This window comes from Neoarius graeffei, chromosome 25 (assembly GCF_027579695.1).
Source record: "Neoarius graeffei isolate fNeoGra1 chromosome 25, fNeoGra1.pri, whole genome shotgun sequence".
NCBI lineage: Eukaryota > Metazoa > Chordata > Actinopteri > Siluriformes > Ariidae > Neoarius > Neoarius graeffei.
The window spans coordinates 6688778-6707622 of record NC_083593.1 but is presented as its reverse complement, the minus strand read 5'-3'; the positions used below and the strand labels follow the sequence as shown (position 1 = coordinate 6707622).

Genomic DNA, 18845 nt, shown 5'->3' with positions numbered 1-18845 from the left:
ACATCTGCCAACATTGTCAAAAGACGCGCGCGGCCTCTTTCGAATGCTGACGTGATCAAGCCGGAAGTTTTGTTTGTTTTGAGAGCAATCAGGAAAGCTTGAAAACAGTAGGCGGTAATCGTCATTTAAACTCGTTTTCATGCAATATTTCGTTTGGAAAACAGTTTTCAAAATGGCAGCGCTGACACTTCACGTTTTGAAGTCTCGCACAAGTCTCGTGAAGATCGCGCGGATAAGCGACGCCTGCCGTGGACCAAATGAACTAAATTCAACACGGCTAAAAACCGAATAGGCCAATAAGTATAATAAACTCAACAAAAATAAAAACTTTACACTCGTTTCAAAGTCAATAATTTGAACATTTTGGAAAATAGGTTTGAAATAACGATTGTATTCAATTATCTTGTCATTAAAGATGCTATAGCATACAGATCATGTTGGTCATGGAATCGGTTCCACCGGAAATGCGACGACAATGTCCATGATCAAAAACTGTGGGTCACAACTTAATGCAGAGCAGAGCGCAGGCGATTTCGAATGGTTTGGGCAGTCACTCGACCTCCAAACAATTCATTCCCAGTGGATGTGGCAGTGACAAACCGATTACGCAAATGACGTAAGACAATCTGTCGGTCTTCTGCGTGTGACATCACACGTGGTCGACCAGGACGGGGGCGGTCGGCTGTGGTGCTAGTTTGATGGAGACGTGTCTGGAGATTATGGATGGTCTGTCGACTGCATCCCATAACCCTCGCAACGTCAGTGACGGATGTTCCTGTATTCAGCATGCCAATGGTACGTTCACAGTGAATGTTTGACAGTCGTGGCATTGCAAATTAACGAATAATTAACCATAAAACCTTGTTTTTCTGAGATGACACTCTACTCTGGTACCATGAGATCAATTGCACGTGTATCAATAGGTCACATCACTTGTGTCACGTAGAAACATGATTTTAGCGTGCAGTGCTCTTGCACGTGCTACGTAGGCCCGACCAGTAGAATGAATGTGTGACGTAATGCCCTTGACAATGCATTTAACCATAATCACAACAAGAACTCTTTCAAGAAAAGTTTCTAAACACTATTTGAAAAATAATGTGTCAAGTTTTTATTTTTGCTGAGTATATTTAATTGCAATTAGTTGCCAATACGAGTCACGATATAAGGTTACTAAAACCGAAAATGTAATTGAATAACACGTTCATTAAGGAATAAAGCAAGTTTAAAAATGACTTCAGTTCTCCTTTAAAGATAAAAACATACTAATAAAATACTTCATGTTTTCTAGGTTATTCTCCTGTGAGCAAATGTCTGACGATGGATTATTTTGGATTTTTATGATAACCACTAACCAACCAAACCAAAAAACATACACGTAACTGAACAAGCCTGGGGCTGATTTCTTTCTAGCCCAGACTATAGATTCAAGCAGCCTATCAGTGACAGATGTGCCACTGAGTGACACGCCTCTAAGATTTGCTCTCCGTTTTAACCTTACATGGGTGCACACTGCGTATGTTTTATTGTGATCTGAACCAGAAACCATGACTACCATGTGATGTCATCAGTTGCCCCTTTTCCACCAAAGCAGTTCCAGGGCTGGTTCCGGGCCAGTGCTTAGTTTGGAACCGGGTTTTCTGTTTCCACTGACAAAGAACTGGCTCTGGGGCCAGAAAAACCGGTTCCAGGCTAGCACCAACTCTCTGCTGGGCCAGAGGAAAGAACCGCTTATGTCAGCGGGGGGGCGGAGTTGTTAAGACCAACAACAATAACAAGACCGCGAAAGATCGCCATTTTTAAGCGACGAGAAGCAGCAGCTGTACAAACGCGAAGTCATCCATTATTATTATTATTGTTGTTGCTGCTGCTGCTTCTTCCGTGTTGTTTTTGCTTCGATATTCGCGCCAAGGTTTATGCAAACGTAGTGACGTAACTGACGTATACAGCGACGTAATGACGTGGCTCCGCTTAGTACCGCGAGCTATGGAAAAGCAAACTGGTTCTCAGCTGGCTCGCAAGTTGAATGAGTTGTGAACCAGCACCAGCACTGACCCCGAACCAGCCCTGGAACTGATTTGGTGGAAAAGGGGTAAGTGTGTGCTGCCTCTGACTCCATTTCAAAAATTTCCCCCAAGATCCGACAGGACGCTTTGAGAAACGAAAACTCTTGTATAGTTTGGCACTATGGGACAAACTTAAGCACAACATAATGTGATATATTGGCAATTTATATTTAGTCGATTTATTTTTAGTTTCTCCTGACTTTCAAAAATCACTCAGTCAGTGCTAATGACACGAGCGCCGAGAATCAGTGTGTTCATTAGAGAGAAATGCAGAGATCCAGAATGCGGTGCCGTTGTAATTGTGCACACCTAATGAACACGGCCATTCATGAACATATTGCCCTTCCAGATGGAGTCCTCCGACAGCTTTCAGTACAACACACTCGCGCTGGCCTCCACACTCCCACCATTTTGAAGTAATGAGTACAGAAAATGAATCCAAATGAGGACGTTTTAAGCAAACAGTCCAGACTATTTTGAAGATTTAGGTCAGAACAGTCAGACGCTTTGGGTCACTGCATCAAGGAGCTTAAAGTAAGTAGTTCAAGGAGTTAAACCAATCGAGTTCAGCGACTCTTGCCATGTAGCTTCTAGTTGTGCTAGCTTTTATGTAACAACATTTTTAAAAGTAGGCTACAATTCCTAAAACCAAGGTAAAAAAACCCAGCTTGAATATATACAGTATCCTTCCACCAAAATCAGGGATCTGATGATGTATCGGATTGGTCAGTTGAGTTATTAGCTGTATCGTATGGAAATGTACACGTTTGTTGGAAACGTTAAAAGTAGACGGCCTTTGATTTCATAAAATCTGTGAAATTTAGTTTCTTCTGAAATTTGGTCATTGTGAAATATGTTTATTTTTGTAATATCTTAAAAAAAAAAAACCCAGGCCATTCTGTGGCTGGGAAGTTATTTAATTTGAAGGGATTAAAGCAAATAATGTGCATGAAATCGCTCGCTTCGCGCAGTCAAGCAGACAGAGGAAGTCCGTGTGTGTGTACGCGCATGCGCAGGTTTACTTTTGACCGTGCACTGACAGTTCCATCATTCTGTCGCTAAACGAACAGCTGATCACACCGAGGTGCTCGCTGACCGCCGATATTTATTAGTTTGGTCCTGCGTTTCCTTTCCTTCGTATATAACATAACGTCTTTTCTTCTGGCTTTCCGTTACTGTAGTCGGTCTTTCATGTTCCATTCGCACACTTACGTCCTCCATTTTTCTCTCCTGTTTCAAATGTGTATCCCACAATGCCTTGCGCAAACAGGGAAAGCCCAACACGCGATGCATGACGTAGTATCTTGTATTGGGTCATGGTGAAGCAGGAAAAAATAGTGGAGAATTTAGGGCCACGTGGAGATAAATTCATTAATTGTTCGACTTAAAAAAATTAATAAAATTGGAAGTCTGTGATTCGAATTCAGTAGCTTTCAGTCCACTAAACAAAAATAAATTGGGTGTCGGGAAAATTCTTTTTATGACCTACACTTGAAAAATCTGAAAGGCAGTACAGCTTTAACACTTAACTGGCTGCTAGAAATTATATTACTAGTTTACATTTGACATTGGGATTTTTCAACATAATCACGATCATCTATTCAAAACAAACCAAAACCAAACCAAAAAACCCCCCACAGCCTGAGATTGGTATTCAGTACATGCCCAATGTGAACACGCGAAACACGCATTTGAGCATTTTTTTCGACCGATTTCTTCGCCTGCTCTTAGTCATTAGATTCAAAAATAGAGCTCAGATGTTGGTGAATTTTCAGCAGCTTTAATGATCTCACAGCGTGCGGTCACTGGGCTGTATATGTGAGTGTGGGTGGTTCCTTAAAGCTCTGTACGTCTTGTTCCAGTGACTAATTGCTCCTTGTGCAATCACACACTGCTGTGGAGCAGAGAAAACCAATAGCGAGTTCAGGACAGCTGAACCGTAGGGCTGAACGCACAAAATGTGTAAAGATACCTGCAGTAATAAGGGTATCAGCTCCTTAAAGCACGGGCGATTGCTCTAAGACAACGAGGGAGGCTCAGCCTCCTCTAAAAATGACGAACATCATGTAGGATGAATTGCGCTAGGCTTATGTTATAGCCGACCTTATAACATTGCTATTTCAGATCCAGAATCATAGAAATATATGTGCTCAACCCCACTACAGTGCGAAATCATTCCGTTATAACTTTCCCCAGTTCGCCTAATGTGTGCGTGAGTTTTTCCCTCTCGTGACAGCGCGATGCAGCCCAGCCTCAGTGGACTTCAATGGCATTTGGGAGCTATGCGCTTTTCAATATCAAAATGCAAGACGGTTATTGGACAAATAGTGCGAAAACGCCCGCCCACGGAGTCCCAGCCTCACAGTGGGAGGGACATGGCAAAGCTTTCCGCGAGGAGACTGGTGATTGGTGAAAGCGGCCGGATATTTTCTTTGATTGACAGCTCGTTTCAACTATAGACAGGCAGCGGTGAATTTCAGTTCAGTCCCATGCGGATTCGCAAGTGCTGTGGTGTATTGTAAGAGATCAGCTTACATTTCGATTTCATTCATTACATACGGTTTCTACCAGCTTTTTTAGTTTGTATATATTTTCATTGTAAATAAAGTGTAAATATAGTGTTGTCAAGTTTGCTATCTTAGTTCCAGAAATTTCGTTTATTTGAGTGACTGAACTTGAACTTGAGGGGGCTAGTCAGCTAGCAAGAAAGCTGCGCACGGATGCCAAGCATTGCTGATTTAATTTTGGTGAAGCCATTTGCCAGTCTTCCTTTCGAGGAAAAAATTAAAATTAAAGAGCAGGGTAGACCAACGCCTCAAATTGACTTGGTGAAAAAGGTAGGGAATAATACTCGTTCCTTTCAGCTCTCCTGGTACGAGAAAGTGAATTGGCTAACAGCAAGTGACCCACATCAACAACAGTAAATAGGCTACTTTAGTAATATGTCATGGATGGACCAAAAATATAGAATCTATTTAAAATGTTTATGCTGAGTATATTATATTGGAATATATATTTTTCTGGATATGAATTAAACACAGCTACAATTTGGAAAACATTTTTAAACAAAAACACAGCCGAGAACATTTCACACTACAGACCTGGATTAAAAGTGAAGGGTTATCAAAATTGTCAATAAAACATTTCTCAGTCAAAATAAGTAAAATATAGGGAAAGTGTCATTGAATGAAATGTGTGGCACCCAGCTCTATGTTTGGCTCCCCAAGGTCAGTGCTCGTGCCTATTCCAGAACACTCTGCTGTTACTGCTGAGGTTCCTGACAAAGAGCTGCTTTCAATAATGATCAAGAGTATGGGCAAAATTGATGTGTTTTTTCTTTTTTCTTTTAAAATCTGGAAATATCGTAACCGACCAGCCTCCCCTGTTTGAAAGACTACCAGCCGCCACTGCCTTAAAGGTCATGTTATCGTTTCCATAGTAACAACTCATTCACAGGGACTTGTATGGCTGACGAGCAGCACAACCCAAGGTTAATAAGAAAACTTTTTTTTTTTTTTAAAAAGTGTTTTTAACAAAGAAAAATATAATCATTCATATGCTGAAGTTTTCTGTAAGTAGAATTTTAATATATTTATTATTTGTGGAAGGAGTCTCCAGTATCACTTACAGGCTATAACACGGCAAGCTGCAGGGCTTTTTGTCTCATTAACTCTTTTATTAAAAGAGAGAAAAAAAGAATCTGGTGAAGGAATGACTGTTTATAGCTGCTAGAAAGTTGTCTCGTAGACATTCCACATCATCAAATGTAACTATGGGTAAAAAGCCTGCAATGTTGTTCAATAACAAATTTAAAAAGTAAACTATTTGATAAATTACTGTGGTTTAAGACAAATTATGATACTCTCTGCTTGATGTATCTGGCTGCATCACGTCAACCAGTGGTTGATTAATTTCCTATAACGACATGCCCTGGATTGTTTTATTCCTTATGTAGTTACATTTTCCGCTTGTATCTGTAGCTTTCCATCTTTTAACAAACCAGTGAAAGACTCAATTTACATATCCGCTCAAACTGGTATCCATTTTGGTGCTGGGTACGAAACAACTCATGCCAAAGTAGAAATGCCAAGTCATTGTCTTGTAATTGGTGTAATTCGGGCATGAAAATATCAGCGAACGTAGTAATACTGTTAACACACACACACGCTAATAAAAACCCATCTAATACATCAATTAGTGTAGAATTAATGAGAGAATAGCGCAAGTGTCCTTAATGCCAGGACAAATTCTGGCAAATGGGAAACATTCTCACACACACACACACACACACACACACACACACACACACACACACACACACACACACACACACACAACTCCAGCTGATCCTGTGATGTGTGTTACAGCCTCTGTAAACGAAACAAAAAGCCGACAGCTCACATAATAAAAGTGCAGAAAGAAAGTGGCGTGAAGTTCAGTATATTTCTGAGCCACTCATTGACTCACACTTGAACATCCAGCAGGATTCTCTTGTCTTCCTCCACGTGAATGCCCCAGATGCAGTCCTGCCCTTTGTCATAGGCTTCAGGCCAGTTCGGCGAGAGCACCACTCCTGCTGAATCTGTGATCTCTCCACTGCACACAGCTGCCACACACACACACACACACACACACCCACCAATGGAAAGGTTACTGTTGTATTCGGGTTTATTTAAGCGTGTCAGTTACTGAAAGGCTGAATACACAGACACACGCAGCTGTGTCAGTGTTCACTCACCACGGCAAGCCGGCTCAGTCTCATTCCACTGTGGGTTCTCAGAGTCCACACACTCGATAGTGACAGAGCCCTGCTCCAGCGTGTAGCCCGGCTCGCAGGAGAACTCCACCACCGTGCCCACTCCAAACGACACGTCACTGCTGGAGAAGTTGCCGTATTTCACAAAAGGCTTGTAGCACGTGCCCTGGGCAAAAGCTGAGAAAACACACACACTTCAATCGTGACCTCACACTCCACACACATGGACAGCATGCAAACTCCACACAGAAAGGCCCCAGTCAGCCATGAGATTCGAACCCAGAACCTTCCTGCTGTGAGGCGACAGTGCTAAACACTACACCACCATGCTGGTCCGAAAAGCGGATTCAAAATGTTCAGTATTTAAAATTTCTCAACGTGCATATCTAATAGACTGAAAAAAGAAAATCTCAATGTTGATACTAAAAACGCGAACAGATACTAAAAGTTAAAATGTGTCCTAAAATGTGCCGAGAGATTTACCAAAAGCGTATATTAAAAATAATGAAATTATTTTTTAAAAATGGATATTAAAAATGACAAAAAAGTAATAGTGGATAATACTTTTTTTTTTAGTTAATTAATTTATTTTTTATTGATTAATTATTATTTATTTAATTTATTTTTTAAAAATACTATTGGTGTATAATAAGTCTGCTAGACTAAAAATGTTCTAAAAATAGATATTACAAAACACTAAAAATTACAAAACATGGATCCTGAAAAAAAAATAAATAAAAATAAATAAAAGTCGATGTGCCACTTTTAAAAATGACCAAAACTGTCTCAAAGTGCATGCTAAAAATCCCAAAATATTTTTTCAACATTAATTTGATACTGTGCATGTTAAATGAATATATTAATTTAATAATATTCTCAGACTACTTCTGTTCTCAGTGAAAAAAGATATTCAATAATTTGCTCAGCACTGAACAGACCACTAGGATTAACCCTTTAAGCTCGCTGTTGCATACTTTAGTCGCGTAATATTCTACTTTTAAAGCAATGAGCTGAGAGGGGTTGTGTAAACTGATCGCAGAAATAGTTCAGTATTTCTGGATAAAAATACTGAGAAAAGACGTATTCACAGATACGGAGGTACTGGTGGTATCATTCAGGGTAAAATGACTGCTTCTTGTCTCGAGTTCACCTGAATTAACAAACTGGGATTGAGTGGTTTTATTGGTTCAAATATGGAATTTTTGTGACAGTGTTTAAGTTTCTGCTCTATTCACAGTTATGAGGTAAAATCCCAAAATTGCCACTGTTGGACTCCGTGCTTGGATTGTGAAAAGCATACAGCAAATGAATAAATATCACTAGTCCGGGATAGTGAGTGATCATAACTGTGTAAGTTAGATAGTAAAGAACAGTTAGTACCTTCGTATCGTATTGCAGCACCAGTGCAGGTACCCGTCTCGTCTGTGGTGAATTCGATAAACAGGTGCCTCCCCGTGCTCACTACCCCCTCGTTGGGAAGATATTCCACTTCATAAGAATCGTACACAGGAGGCGAGTCGATGTTGTTCCCGTTTTTGATTAGCAGCCTGTGCAAAAAAACAAAACAAAAAAGCCACAAAGCACAGATTGGTCTGAGGCATCGTCGCAATTGTGAGTGACAATGAAAAAGAAAGATCAAAAGTGCACTGAGGCTTTTAAGTTGGCTTTTTCATGTTTTTCAGTCTCATCTACGGAGGTAGCATCTCGCTGGGCTCCGCAGTGGAGCGGATTCATTAAAGAGCCATTTGTTAGCTCTGCCTCGAGACAGTCTGAAAATGTAATTAAATTTCCTCTCTCCCGTACTTTCTGCTACGGCCTCCATAGTTGCATGATTAATTTGCATGGGAGGGATGCTCTTAATTACGCTGAATGCCGAATGCAGACCGCTGTGGATTCCACAGATGGGAATGCAGAAAGGTTTGAGGCATGTTATTGAGATTTAGGGCTGTACCCTTGCGTTAGTAGAATGCACCCTGTATCTGAGTGTGGGGCTCTGTTGGGATCCGGCGTGTAATTAATCAAATGAAATATAGGAATTCTGCAATTACACACACACACACACACACACATTACCTGTCATCATCCTCAGCCAGAGCGACTTTCTCAAAATGTACATGCAGCCTGTGGCCCTCAGGGGCCTCCAGCACCCAGTGACATGTGAGGTTGTTGCTGTAGTTGCCCGGAAAACCAGGAGAGATAATGCGGCCCAGAGTGGCATTTTTAAGCATCCCTCCACAAGAAGCTGTTCTCAGAGACAAAGAGTATAAGTAGGAGAAGAGAGTGGCAAAAGTGAGAAGACGTTACCAAGCAATAGATTGCTAAAAATGTCCAAAAACAGAGCCATGACAGGATTAATAAGAAAACAAGATGAGGTGTGGGAGTTAGAAAGACAGGTAAAGATTTGTCCATGGGTGGCACGGTGGTGTAGTGGTTAGCGCTGTCGCCTCACAGCAAGAAGGTCCGGGTTCGAGCCCCGTGGCCGGCGAGGGCCTTTCTGTGTGGAGTCTGCATGTTCTCCCCGTGTCTGCGTGGGTTTCCTCCGGGTGCTCCGGTTTCCCCCACAGTCCAAAGACATGCAGGTTAGGTTAACTGGTGACTCTAAATTGACCGTAGGTGTGAGTGTGAGTGTGAATGGTTGTCTGTGTCTATGTGTCAGCCCTGTGATGACCTGGCGACTTGTCCAGGGTGAACCCCGCCTTTCGCCCGTAGTCAGCTGGGATAGGCTCCAGCTTGCCTGCGACCCTGTAGAACAGGATAAAGCGGCTAGAGATAACGAGATGAGATGAGATTAAAAAAAATACTATAAACAGTAATCAGTAAGCCATAATAAATGAAACAAAGTCAATATTTGGTGTGAGACGACCTTTTGCTTTAAAAAAAAAAATAGTAGTCTCAGGTAGAGTGAGGTCAGTTTTATGCGGAAATGAGCTGTAGGTTTTACTGAGCATCTTACAGAACCAGCCACAGTTCTTCTGGACACTTTGACTGTCACACTCGCGTCTTCATTTTGCACCAAAACCCAGTAGCCTTCATTATGTTTTCTTTTTTAATCTAAAAAGTGCTCTCTTATGGAATATGCTGCTCAGATACAAACTTTTTTTTCCCTGTAACATTTAGTTTTGTGCTGGAAAACAAACAAACAAACAAACGTTCGGAACGCTAAAATGTTTTTGGACTGACTCGATAATGTACAAGTCATAAAATAGAAATCGATAACAGTCTGTATGGGGGGGACAAAAAGGGCGCCTAAAACTTTTGCACAGTACTGTATGGGTTAAAAAAAAAAATCATCCTAACATATCCAGTTACTGCTTTCAGTGGTTTGTTGCAAATACATTAAGACTACAATTAATCTTTATTACCGACGCTGACACCAAGACGATGAATGAACACCTTAACAGATGGCCCGAAGAACAGAGATTTATGAAGGGTCATTTATCCAGACAAAAGATAATCAATCATGAGTTATGGCTTTATAAAACTGCCCGTGTGAAGCAACAATGATGCAACACTACGGCTCAGCTCAATCATCATCTATTTATTGACTACGTTTTCAGTGATGATTTATTTATACTCTCTGGAATTCAGTCAAGTTAGCCAGTTAGTTGGCTTTAGCAATGAAAATGACATAAATGCATCTTTATGACTTCAAATTCCTCTCAAAAACCTTGTTGTTAGCTTATATTTGCTAGCAGCGATCATTCGGGACATCACCAGTCATCGTTTATAAATATAACTTCTTGACAATTAATCTCTCATTCCCCAGCGACTAAATGTGTATTAAAATGACTTAAAAATCCTCTCAGTGCCAAGCTAACTAAAGTTTTCCTGCTAGCTTAACATAGTTTAGCATTGAAGATGATTAACATATTAATCTGACCTAAAGTCATCTCAACAAACTAGCTATGTTAACTAATAGTTCTCAGCTAGCTAAGATTAGCAATGAAAGTGATACAAAATGTATGAATATAACTTCAAAAGCCTGGTGTTAGCATATTAGCATATATTCACCAGCTAGCTAGCATCAGCCAGGAAGATTTACAGACATTTGTAAGGATTCCTCTGAGAAATCTTGTCAGCTTAACTTGTGTGTTCGTCAGCTCGGTGAAATGAGCAGTAGAATTTTCAACATTTAAAATAAAAATTAAAATGCCTTCAAAAATCCTCTGAGAGTCAAGCTAGCTCGAGTTTGCCAGGTAGCATTAGCAGTAAAGATTATTAACATCTATTAATTTGACCTCTGTGCAATCCTGTCGTGGTAGCTAATATCAAGCGAGCATTAGCTGTAAAAATATGTCGTTTTATGATTATTACTTTCGTAGTTCCTGTCAAATTTTTCACTGGTGTTTTTTCTTTATTTCTCCCTTAGCAAAAAGAAGTTTATTCAAGTGTACTATGAGTATACTTATTTTTTACTAAAACTGAGGAAGTATACTTGAAGTTGACTTTTTATAAACTATATTTTATATACTTAAGAATAGTATAGTGAAGTATACTTGGCTTATACTGAAAAGTATAAACAAAAGTCTAAGACTAAGTACATTAATACTAAGACTTACACTTATACCTCATCTTAACAGCTGCTAGTTTGTTTATACTGCTTATTTCAATGTTTACCTGCTATACCTCAAGTGCCCTTGACTGTTTGTTTATTTAAACCAATTTATGTGTATATATATATATATATATATATATATATATATATATATATATATATATATATACTCGTGTGTATATATATATGAGTGATTCCACGCTTATGGGTACTGAAATGGGGACATGAACTTATTCACCTAAAACCATTTCTTTTTTTACCATCAGGTCACAAAACATGTAATCTTTAATGAATGATATGTTAAAAGATAACTTTAATTTTCTGAGATGTAATAAAAACATATTTATATGCCAAAGTCAAGCCTATGAGTTCCAAAATGATGTCGGTTACATTACTTCTGTTACGATTGTCCATCTCGCGTCTGTTACAAATTAATTACAATCTAGCTCTATACCATGTTAATCTTATTGAAAGAATGTGTATGTTTATTCTACTACACGTTTATTAATTATATTTGCTAAAACATCACCTTCCTATGTTTCAAAAAGTAATTCTACATTGTTAAAATTGAGAATATATATGTCCACAACACTTCTGTTATGTTCTGACTTTGGCATATAAATATGTTTTTATTACATCTCAGAAAATTAAAGTTATCTTTTAACATATCATTCATTAAAGATTACATGTTTTGTGACCTGACGGTAAAAAAAAGAAATGGTTTTAGGTGAATTTTTAAAAATAAGTTCATGTCCCCATTTCAGTACCCATAAGCGTGGAATCACTCATATATATATATATATATATATTAGTGCTGTCAAGCGATTAAAATATTTAATCGCGATTAATGTCATGACTGTCATAGTTAACTCGCGATTAATCGCAATTTAATCGCACATTTTTGTCACATGAAAAACCATTGTAATTCTCTTATCAGCATAAAAAAGTGAATGGGCTTGCTTTGTACCAATGTGTTTTTTTTTACTGCAGAGCATAACACTACGGAGCCGTAGAGGGGACATGGTGAATAAAAAAATAACAAAGCATGGGAATGACTTATAAGGCGTGTGCACGAGATATTAATGCGCACGCATCAGTTATAACCCGTGCGCACACTTTGCGTTAAGGCGTGCGCTTGGGTAATTAAAAGTGAGGGGGCGAGTTACTACGGCTCCGTATAACACATCTTGTCACAGCCACTGCAAAGTCGGGCTGGAGCCGCCGATGGGAAAACGAAACCTAAGCCGAGCACCGTGGCTCTTCGTCCCGAGGCGCGGCAGCACGAGGTGCCCGCGCTGGTTCTTTGGGGGGAGGGCAGAGGACTCTGGCTGTGCGGGGCGTGGCATTACAGTCTAGCTGCTATCGTTTTTCTAAGCAAAGTCTCTCTCTGTTCCAAGTTCCTGGCAGTTTCAAAAGCTTACAAAAAACCTACATCATGTCACAGAGCGTTAATCTCGCGATAAAAAAATTATCGCCGTTAAAATTGAGTCAAGTTAACACGTTAATAACGCGACATTTTTGACAGCACTAATATATATATGTGTGTGTGTGTGTGTGTGTGTGTGTGTGTATGTATGAGTGTTTAGTCTACGTCTAGTTCATATCTAGAGTGTTTATACTGTTTATATTGTCTGTTGAGTGTTTAGTCTTTGTCTAGTTCTTGTCTAGTGTTTACACTGTTTATATTGTCTGAGTGTTTAGTCTATGTCTAGTTCTTCTTATCTAGTGTTTATACTGTTTATTTATACTGCTTATATTGCTTGTCTGAGTGTTTAGTCTATGTCTAGTTCCTATCTAGAGTGTTTATACTGGTTATATTGTTTGTTTGTTTGTTTTTTCAATTATTCTATTTTTATTTTTATTTATTGCATTGCCTGTTTGCACCGTGGGTCAGAGAGGACTGAAATTTCATCTGTGCTGTATGTCGAGCATGTATAGCATATTTGACAATAAAGTTGACTTGACTTGACACTTTAATACGAAAACTTATACTTTAGTATACTTTTTACGTTTTTCTGCCACAAAGTACTAATACTTAGTATATCTTGCTCCAAGTGCATAATAAGGTCAAGTCATTGACTCATGCTTAACATTTAATTTATATATTAATATAATGCTGGAGTTTAAAACTTTATATAGTATGTGTGCTCAATTGCATTATCTTTATGTACCTTAAAATCATACACAAAAACAGAAAAACTTTTGACTTGACTTTATTGATCAAGAGACCATTATGTTTACATTTTTACATGCAAATGTGCACTTTTTCCTTTCATTTTCTCCAGTAAGGAAGGACTTGATTTCATAGGTCTTTGTTTTTGAAATGTTTGAAAATATATCAAACTTGTTTTCAACATTCTGTCTTGTGATTTTGTAAATGCATCACACTCTTGTGTACATACAGTATGAGTAAACTTTAAGAATACTTTAAGGAGTATATTTCCAGTATATAAATAGTAAGCTCAAGCAAACTTAACAAGTAAACTAGTGAAATAACCAACGTTTATAACAGTATACTTAAAGTATACAATAATAAACTAAAAATAGGGACTCGAAGTATATAACTAGTACAATGGCAGTATATCGATAAGTGTACTTGTGGTATACTTTAAGCATACGAGAGGGATATACCAAGTACATTGATAGTATATAGATGAGTGTACTTGTTGTATACTTTAAAGTGTACTTTTGCAAACTTAAAATGAACTTTAAAGTATACTTTTATAAACTTGAAATGTTCAAATGAACTTTAAGTATGCTACTTTTTGCTAAGGGCTGTTATGTTGTGATATCTACTACTGATGACGGTACTTTGAAAGAACATTCCTGCTGCACAGATTACAGACTGAAAGCAAATTATTAATTTAAAAATGCACTTGAAGTAAATATCAGTAGAACGTCCTTAACGTCCTCATGCCATTAGCATGGATACCAGCTAACCACATTTTTTGTATTTGCGAATTCTATGCTAACAAAAACTCAACACTGTTACTCAATATTGAGCGATAATTTTAAGTTCAAATTTTTTTTTTTTTTTTTTGCTCCAAGGGATAAATAGTATTGTAGTTATGAACTCAAAGATACACCAACATTCCAGACAAAAGGAATTTATCCTCTTGTACTTTTCAAGTAAAATAAACACACACAGTATGCATTAGTGATGATTAACGCCATGGCAGTTCCTTACCTACACATTTGGGCTCTTTGCCACTCCAGTATGGCATGGTGGCGTTGCGGCAGGTCAGAGACGACACGCCATGAAGCTGGTATCCAGTTAGACAGAAGAAATAGGCCTCTCCTCCAACATGGAGACTGCTCACAGTCACCTCACCATTAGCGAGAGCTTGTGGGAAACCACAGCTCAAAACAAAGGCTGACAGAAAAGCACAGCAAGGAAAAAAAAAAAAGAGGGTCATAAATATTGGCATTTAACTGCCTTTTAAATCTCCATGGTCGTTTAATGTCAGTGTTATGCAATATAACGATTACCTATCATAATTAAGCTTGCTCAAGCCAGCGCTAACAGGAAAAGGTCAGCGAGAATTATGATCCTGTTACACACTAATACAGCATAATGTGTGCAGTGGGGCTATTTGGGGAGAATGGAGACTAATTGGTCTACGTTTCTCTGTGAATCCCCATTAAATCTCTGTGTCCTGAGAGCAACATGTCCATCATGTGCTGAAGAACAAATATTCTTTAAGCAAGAGGTCAAAAGAAAGATATAAGGGAACAAAACATGTTATGAGCGTGTGTGAGTATTGTTTTCCTGCAGAGTCAGATCTGAAGGCTGGGGCCAAGTGTACTGGCTATATCTAAGCACCCGTGTCTGGTCTCAGAGCCAGTCAGACAGGCCTGTGTAAATACCGTGTGTTAAGATGAATGGCTCAGACCATTTCCAATGTCACTGAGCATGTGCCAAGATGAGATTTCTTGAGACGTCTAGCATGGGCCGATGAACACGAGGTGATGTAGATGATGGAGAGATATGACCTCGGATATAATAGCAGCTGTAATGCAGGACCAATCTCTCTCGCCATGGCTAGCTTGACAGCGCAAGAGTCAGTCGCTATAGCATGAGGGACAAATAAATCCATCCCCTTGTCTACTTTGGGTCATTCCGATGGAAAGAAATATGCTGAATAAAATCTCTTTTACACCACATTCTTTCATCCTAGACATATCTAGAGCAGAGGTCTGTCAACGTTAGTGTTGTGTCTGTATGAGTCTATCTCACAACCCTTATCAAAAAGAAGTATACTTCAAGTTAATTTTATTAAGTTAAAGTATATTTCCTTAAGTATACTTTTGTGTACCAAGTATACTGATATCAATGTACTTACAGTATACTTGTAAGTAAACTAATCTAATACTTCTTGGGACTAAATTGGCCCACTTTTAGTTTATAAAAAGTATACTTTAAGTCTAAGAGAAGTAAACTTTGAGTATACAACTAGTATTTTTTATTTTGTACTGCAAGTATACCGCAAGAAAGCTTATATACTAATAGTTTACTAGTTCTATACTTGTCGTCCACTCTTTAGTTTACAAAAGCATACTTCATCGTATACTGGAAATATACTAGGAGTTTACTTGTTTTATACTTCTAGTCCACTTTTTAGTTTACTAAATTATACTTTATAGTATACTGGAAATGTACTATTGGTTTACTCGTTTCACACTTCCAGTCCACTTTTAAGTTTATAAAAGTATACTTTATAGCATATTGGAAATATACTATTAGTTACTGGTTATATACATCTAGTCCACTTTTTAGTTTTGAAGTATACTGCAATTACCCTTCTAGGTGCACTATTAGTTTTCTAGCCCGAACCCTTACCTCATGCACACTACCAGTAGACAACTTAAAGGAGATACGCAGAACCAGGGGCGTAGCTTGGGTATTGTGACAGGGGGGGCGGTAGATGTTTCAGAGGCCCCCCTACCCATATCTTAGGCTATAGCCTAATAAAATACCGGCGATAAAGGCATTTTTACAATTTCGAAAATGCGACCATAATCTTCAGCAACAGACTCACGCATGACAATAAGTGCAAACTAACAGGCTTTAATTTTATTTCACATCAATTATAAATCATACAGCTCGCTCTGGGTGATTATATCATTCGAACTCTGCAGCACTGCGTAGCGCACTGGAACTGCGCATTGCAAACAAGTACAAACCAGTGGCAAAATATCATTTTCCACAGTGCTAGTACCAGCACATCCGCCTGTCTCGTTCACCTCAGGTGTAGCATCAACCGTAGCCTGGCGAAAATATCTCGTCAGTGGAGCACAGCTAGAAGTCACAGCATCTCTCCTCTGTTGCTCCTCTAATCTTTCTCTCCTTTTACGTGCGCCGGATTTAAACCGCCTCATACTTGTTTTAACACTGCTAAGAAAACCGTACCATCACCACACCACAACTCAGCTAGCAGATTAATTCTTTGTTTGAGTAACCATAGCATTAGAATCCTGAGCAGCATGGACCACTGCGCAGGGGCAACTTCAGAATCTGGAGGGTACGCATAAACAAGCCATAAGCCTATGTCAGTGCCAGTAGGCCTAGTGTGTCTTACCTTGATATAAGCTGTCTCGTCACAGAAAATAGAATAATTATATAACCATATTCCACGTTATGTGTAGACGCCACCGGCGCAGGCACATAGTGTAAATAAAGTTTGACCAGCACGTCCGGTGATTGGCAGGGGCCCCCCCTAGTGGTGAGGCCCTGGGTTTTTGGCGCCGATGCCCCCCCCCAAACTACGCTACAGCGCAGAACCTTTATTTTTAAATACATTTCTGAGTGGATAGTATCTCCATCCTTGACTCTTGTATGCTGCATAAATGGGAATAAAAAAAAAAAATTTTTTTGAGAGTTAAAACCGACCACAAAGTTGGCACTGGAGCTGCCCCGCTGAGCCAGCCAGCCCTGAGTGCGTGACGTCACAGCAGGAATCAGTTTTAAGGCTGAGGCCTTTGACAGCTATAGACCAAAGTCATATAAATAAAAATTTTTGGTGAAAGTAAGAAATACCGTTACTGACTTACTCAACTAAGACTGATTTGACTTCATTGATTGTGGGCTGACTCTCATTAAAACAGGATGGGTGTTATAACTTATGCAACATACACGTACATGCATGCATTTTCACTGATAAAACATAAAAGGCTAATTAAATAATCAGATGAACTGAGACAATCACATCCTGAAGCAAATGAAATAATCTTATACCGGTAACTTAAACACACAATACAAGTTACGTATATTAATCTAAATGCAGGTAAACAACAAGTGTTGTTGTTTTATATCCAAATGAGAGTCGGCGCGTACCCGTCTGTGTTCTCGCTTCTTGAAGGCCGACCTTGTGGCCGATCATTTTGAAACAATCTGACTTTCAGTTGTTCGTTCAGTTCTCCGTTCGTTTGCTTCTTCCATGCAAGGATGAGATACTGCTGCTGAGGCGAGCGTATCCAGCGGAGAAATCAGACGGCTGGTCCACTCATTCTCCATTTTCTCCATACTGAGTACTCCACCATTAATGCTCGGCTCAGGCAATTACTAAAACCCGGGACGGGATGTCACTGGTTTTAGCAACAACCGCGGGGAGGTCACTGCCCAAGCGATGTCCCGTCCTGTCCCGGGTTTTAGCACAACCCTCGGCTCACACTCCGGGAGAACTGGTGCAACTGAACTTACTTTCCTTTTCTTGTAGTTTTCTTTTCCTTTAATTGTTGGTACTGCACCCTCTTTCAATACGGGCTTATAGCCAAAGCTCCTCAACAGATCAGAGGTCTTGTACGAGTCTTCAGTAAAATGTGCAGAGCAGAGGAAAGACCACTTCGTCAGCGCCCAATGTGCTCGTGAACTTCTCACAAAACACATCCAAATCTTTGCAGTTTGAACATTCTTAGGCCATGAATGCAACGTAAATCCACCTTCTGTCGTGTTGCTGCACCAGCCAACAACACATCTACATGGCACGGCAATAAATTAGCTCAAAATGGAGGCGTCCTGCACGCGACGTCACGAAAATCAATGTTTCCCGGGAAATCCAAATGCCAAGTTTTTTCAGAGGCGGACCAATTCGCCTCAAATGACTTGATTTCAAATGAATTTTTCTGGTATTGCGCAAGGTAAAAAAATTGCACAAAATGCAAAATGTGACAGATATTTGACCAAAGTTTAATATAAAATAGGAGAATTACATTGATCTTGCTCCTGAATTTACCCGTGATATGCACTTTAAGTATAGGCTTAATATACTTTGACTTTTCTCTATACTTTTCAGTATAAGCCAAGTATACTTATGTATAACTTTATTAAGTATATCTCTGATAAGTAAATAAAAAGTAAAATGAAAGCATACTCTTTTATTTTTAGTTTAAAAGAAGTATACTAGAAACATACTTGAATAAACTTCTTTTTTGTAAGGGAAATGGTCAAGGTTTTAGCTCCTACATCATC

At 39.2% G+C, this 18845-nt stretch overlaps 1 protein-coding gene across 1 annotated transcript in view; it reads right to left on the bottom strand.

Annotated features, from left to right (window-relative positions):
• sez6a (seizure related 6 homolog a) overlaps positions 1-18845 on the bottom strand; it is a 228112-nt gene that overhangs the window by 32606 nt on the left and 176661 nt on the right. Inside the window, exons 5-9 of the mRNA XM_060909600.1 lie at positions 14565-14750; positions 8896-9064; positions 8203-8369; positions 6805-6999; positions 6534-6672 (exon numbers count right to left, since the gene is read on the bottom strand). Coding sequence (XP_060765583.1) covers positions 6534-6672; positions 6805-6999; positions 8203-8369; positions 8896-9064; positions 14565-14750 — 856 coding nt within the window. The remainder of the gene's footprint in view (positions 1-6533; positions 6673-6804; positions 7000-8202; positions 8370-8895; positions 9065-14564; positions 14751-18845) is intronic.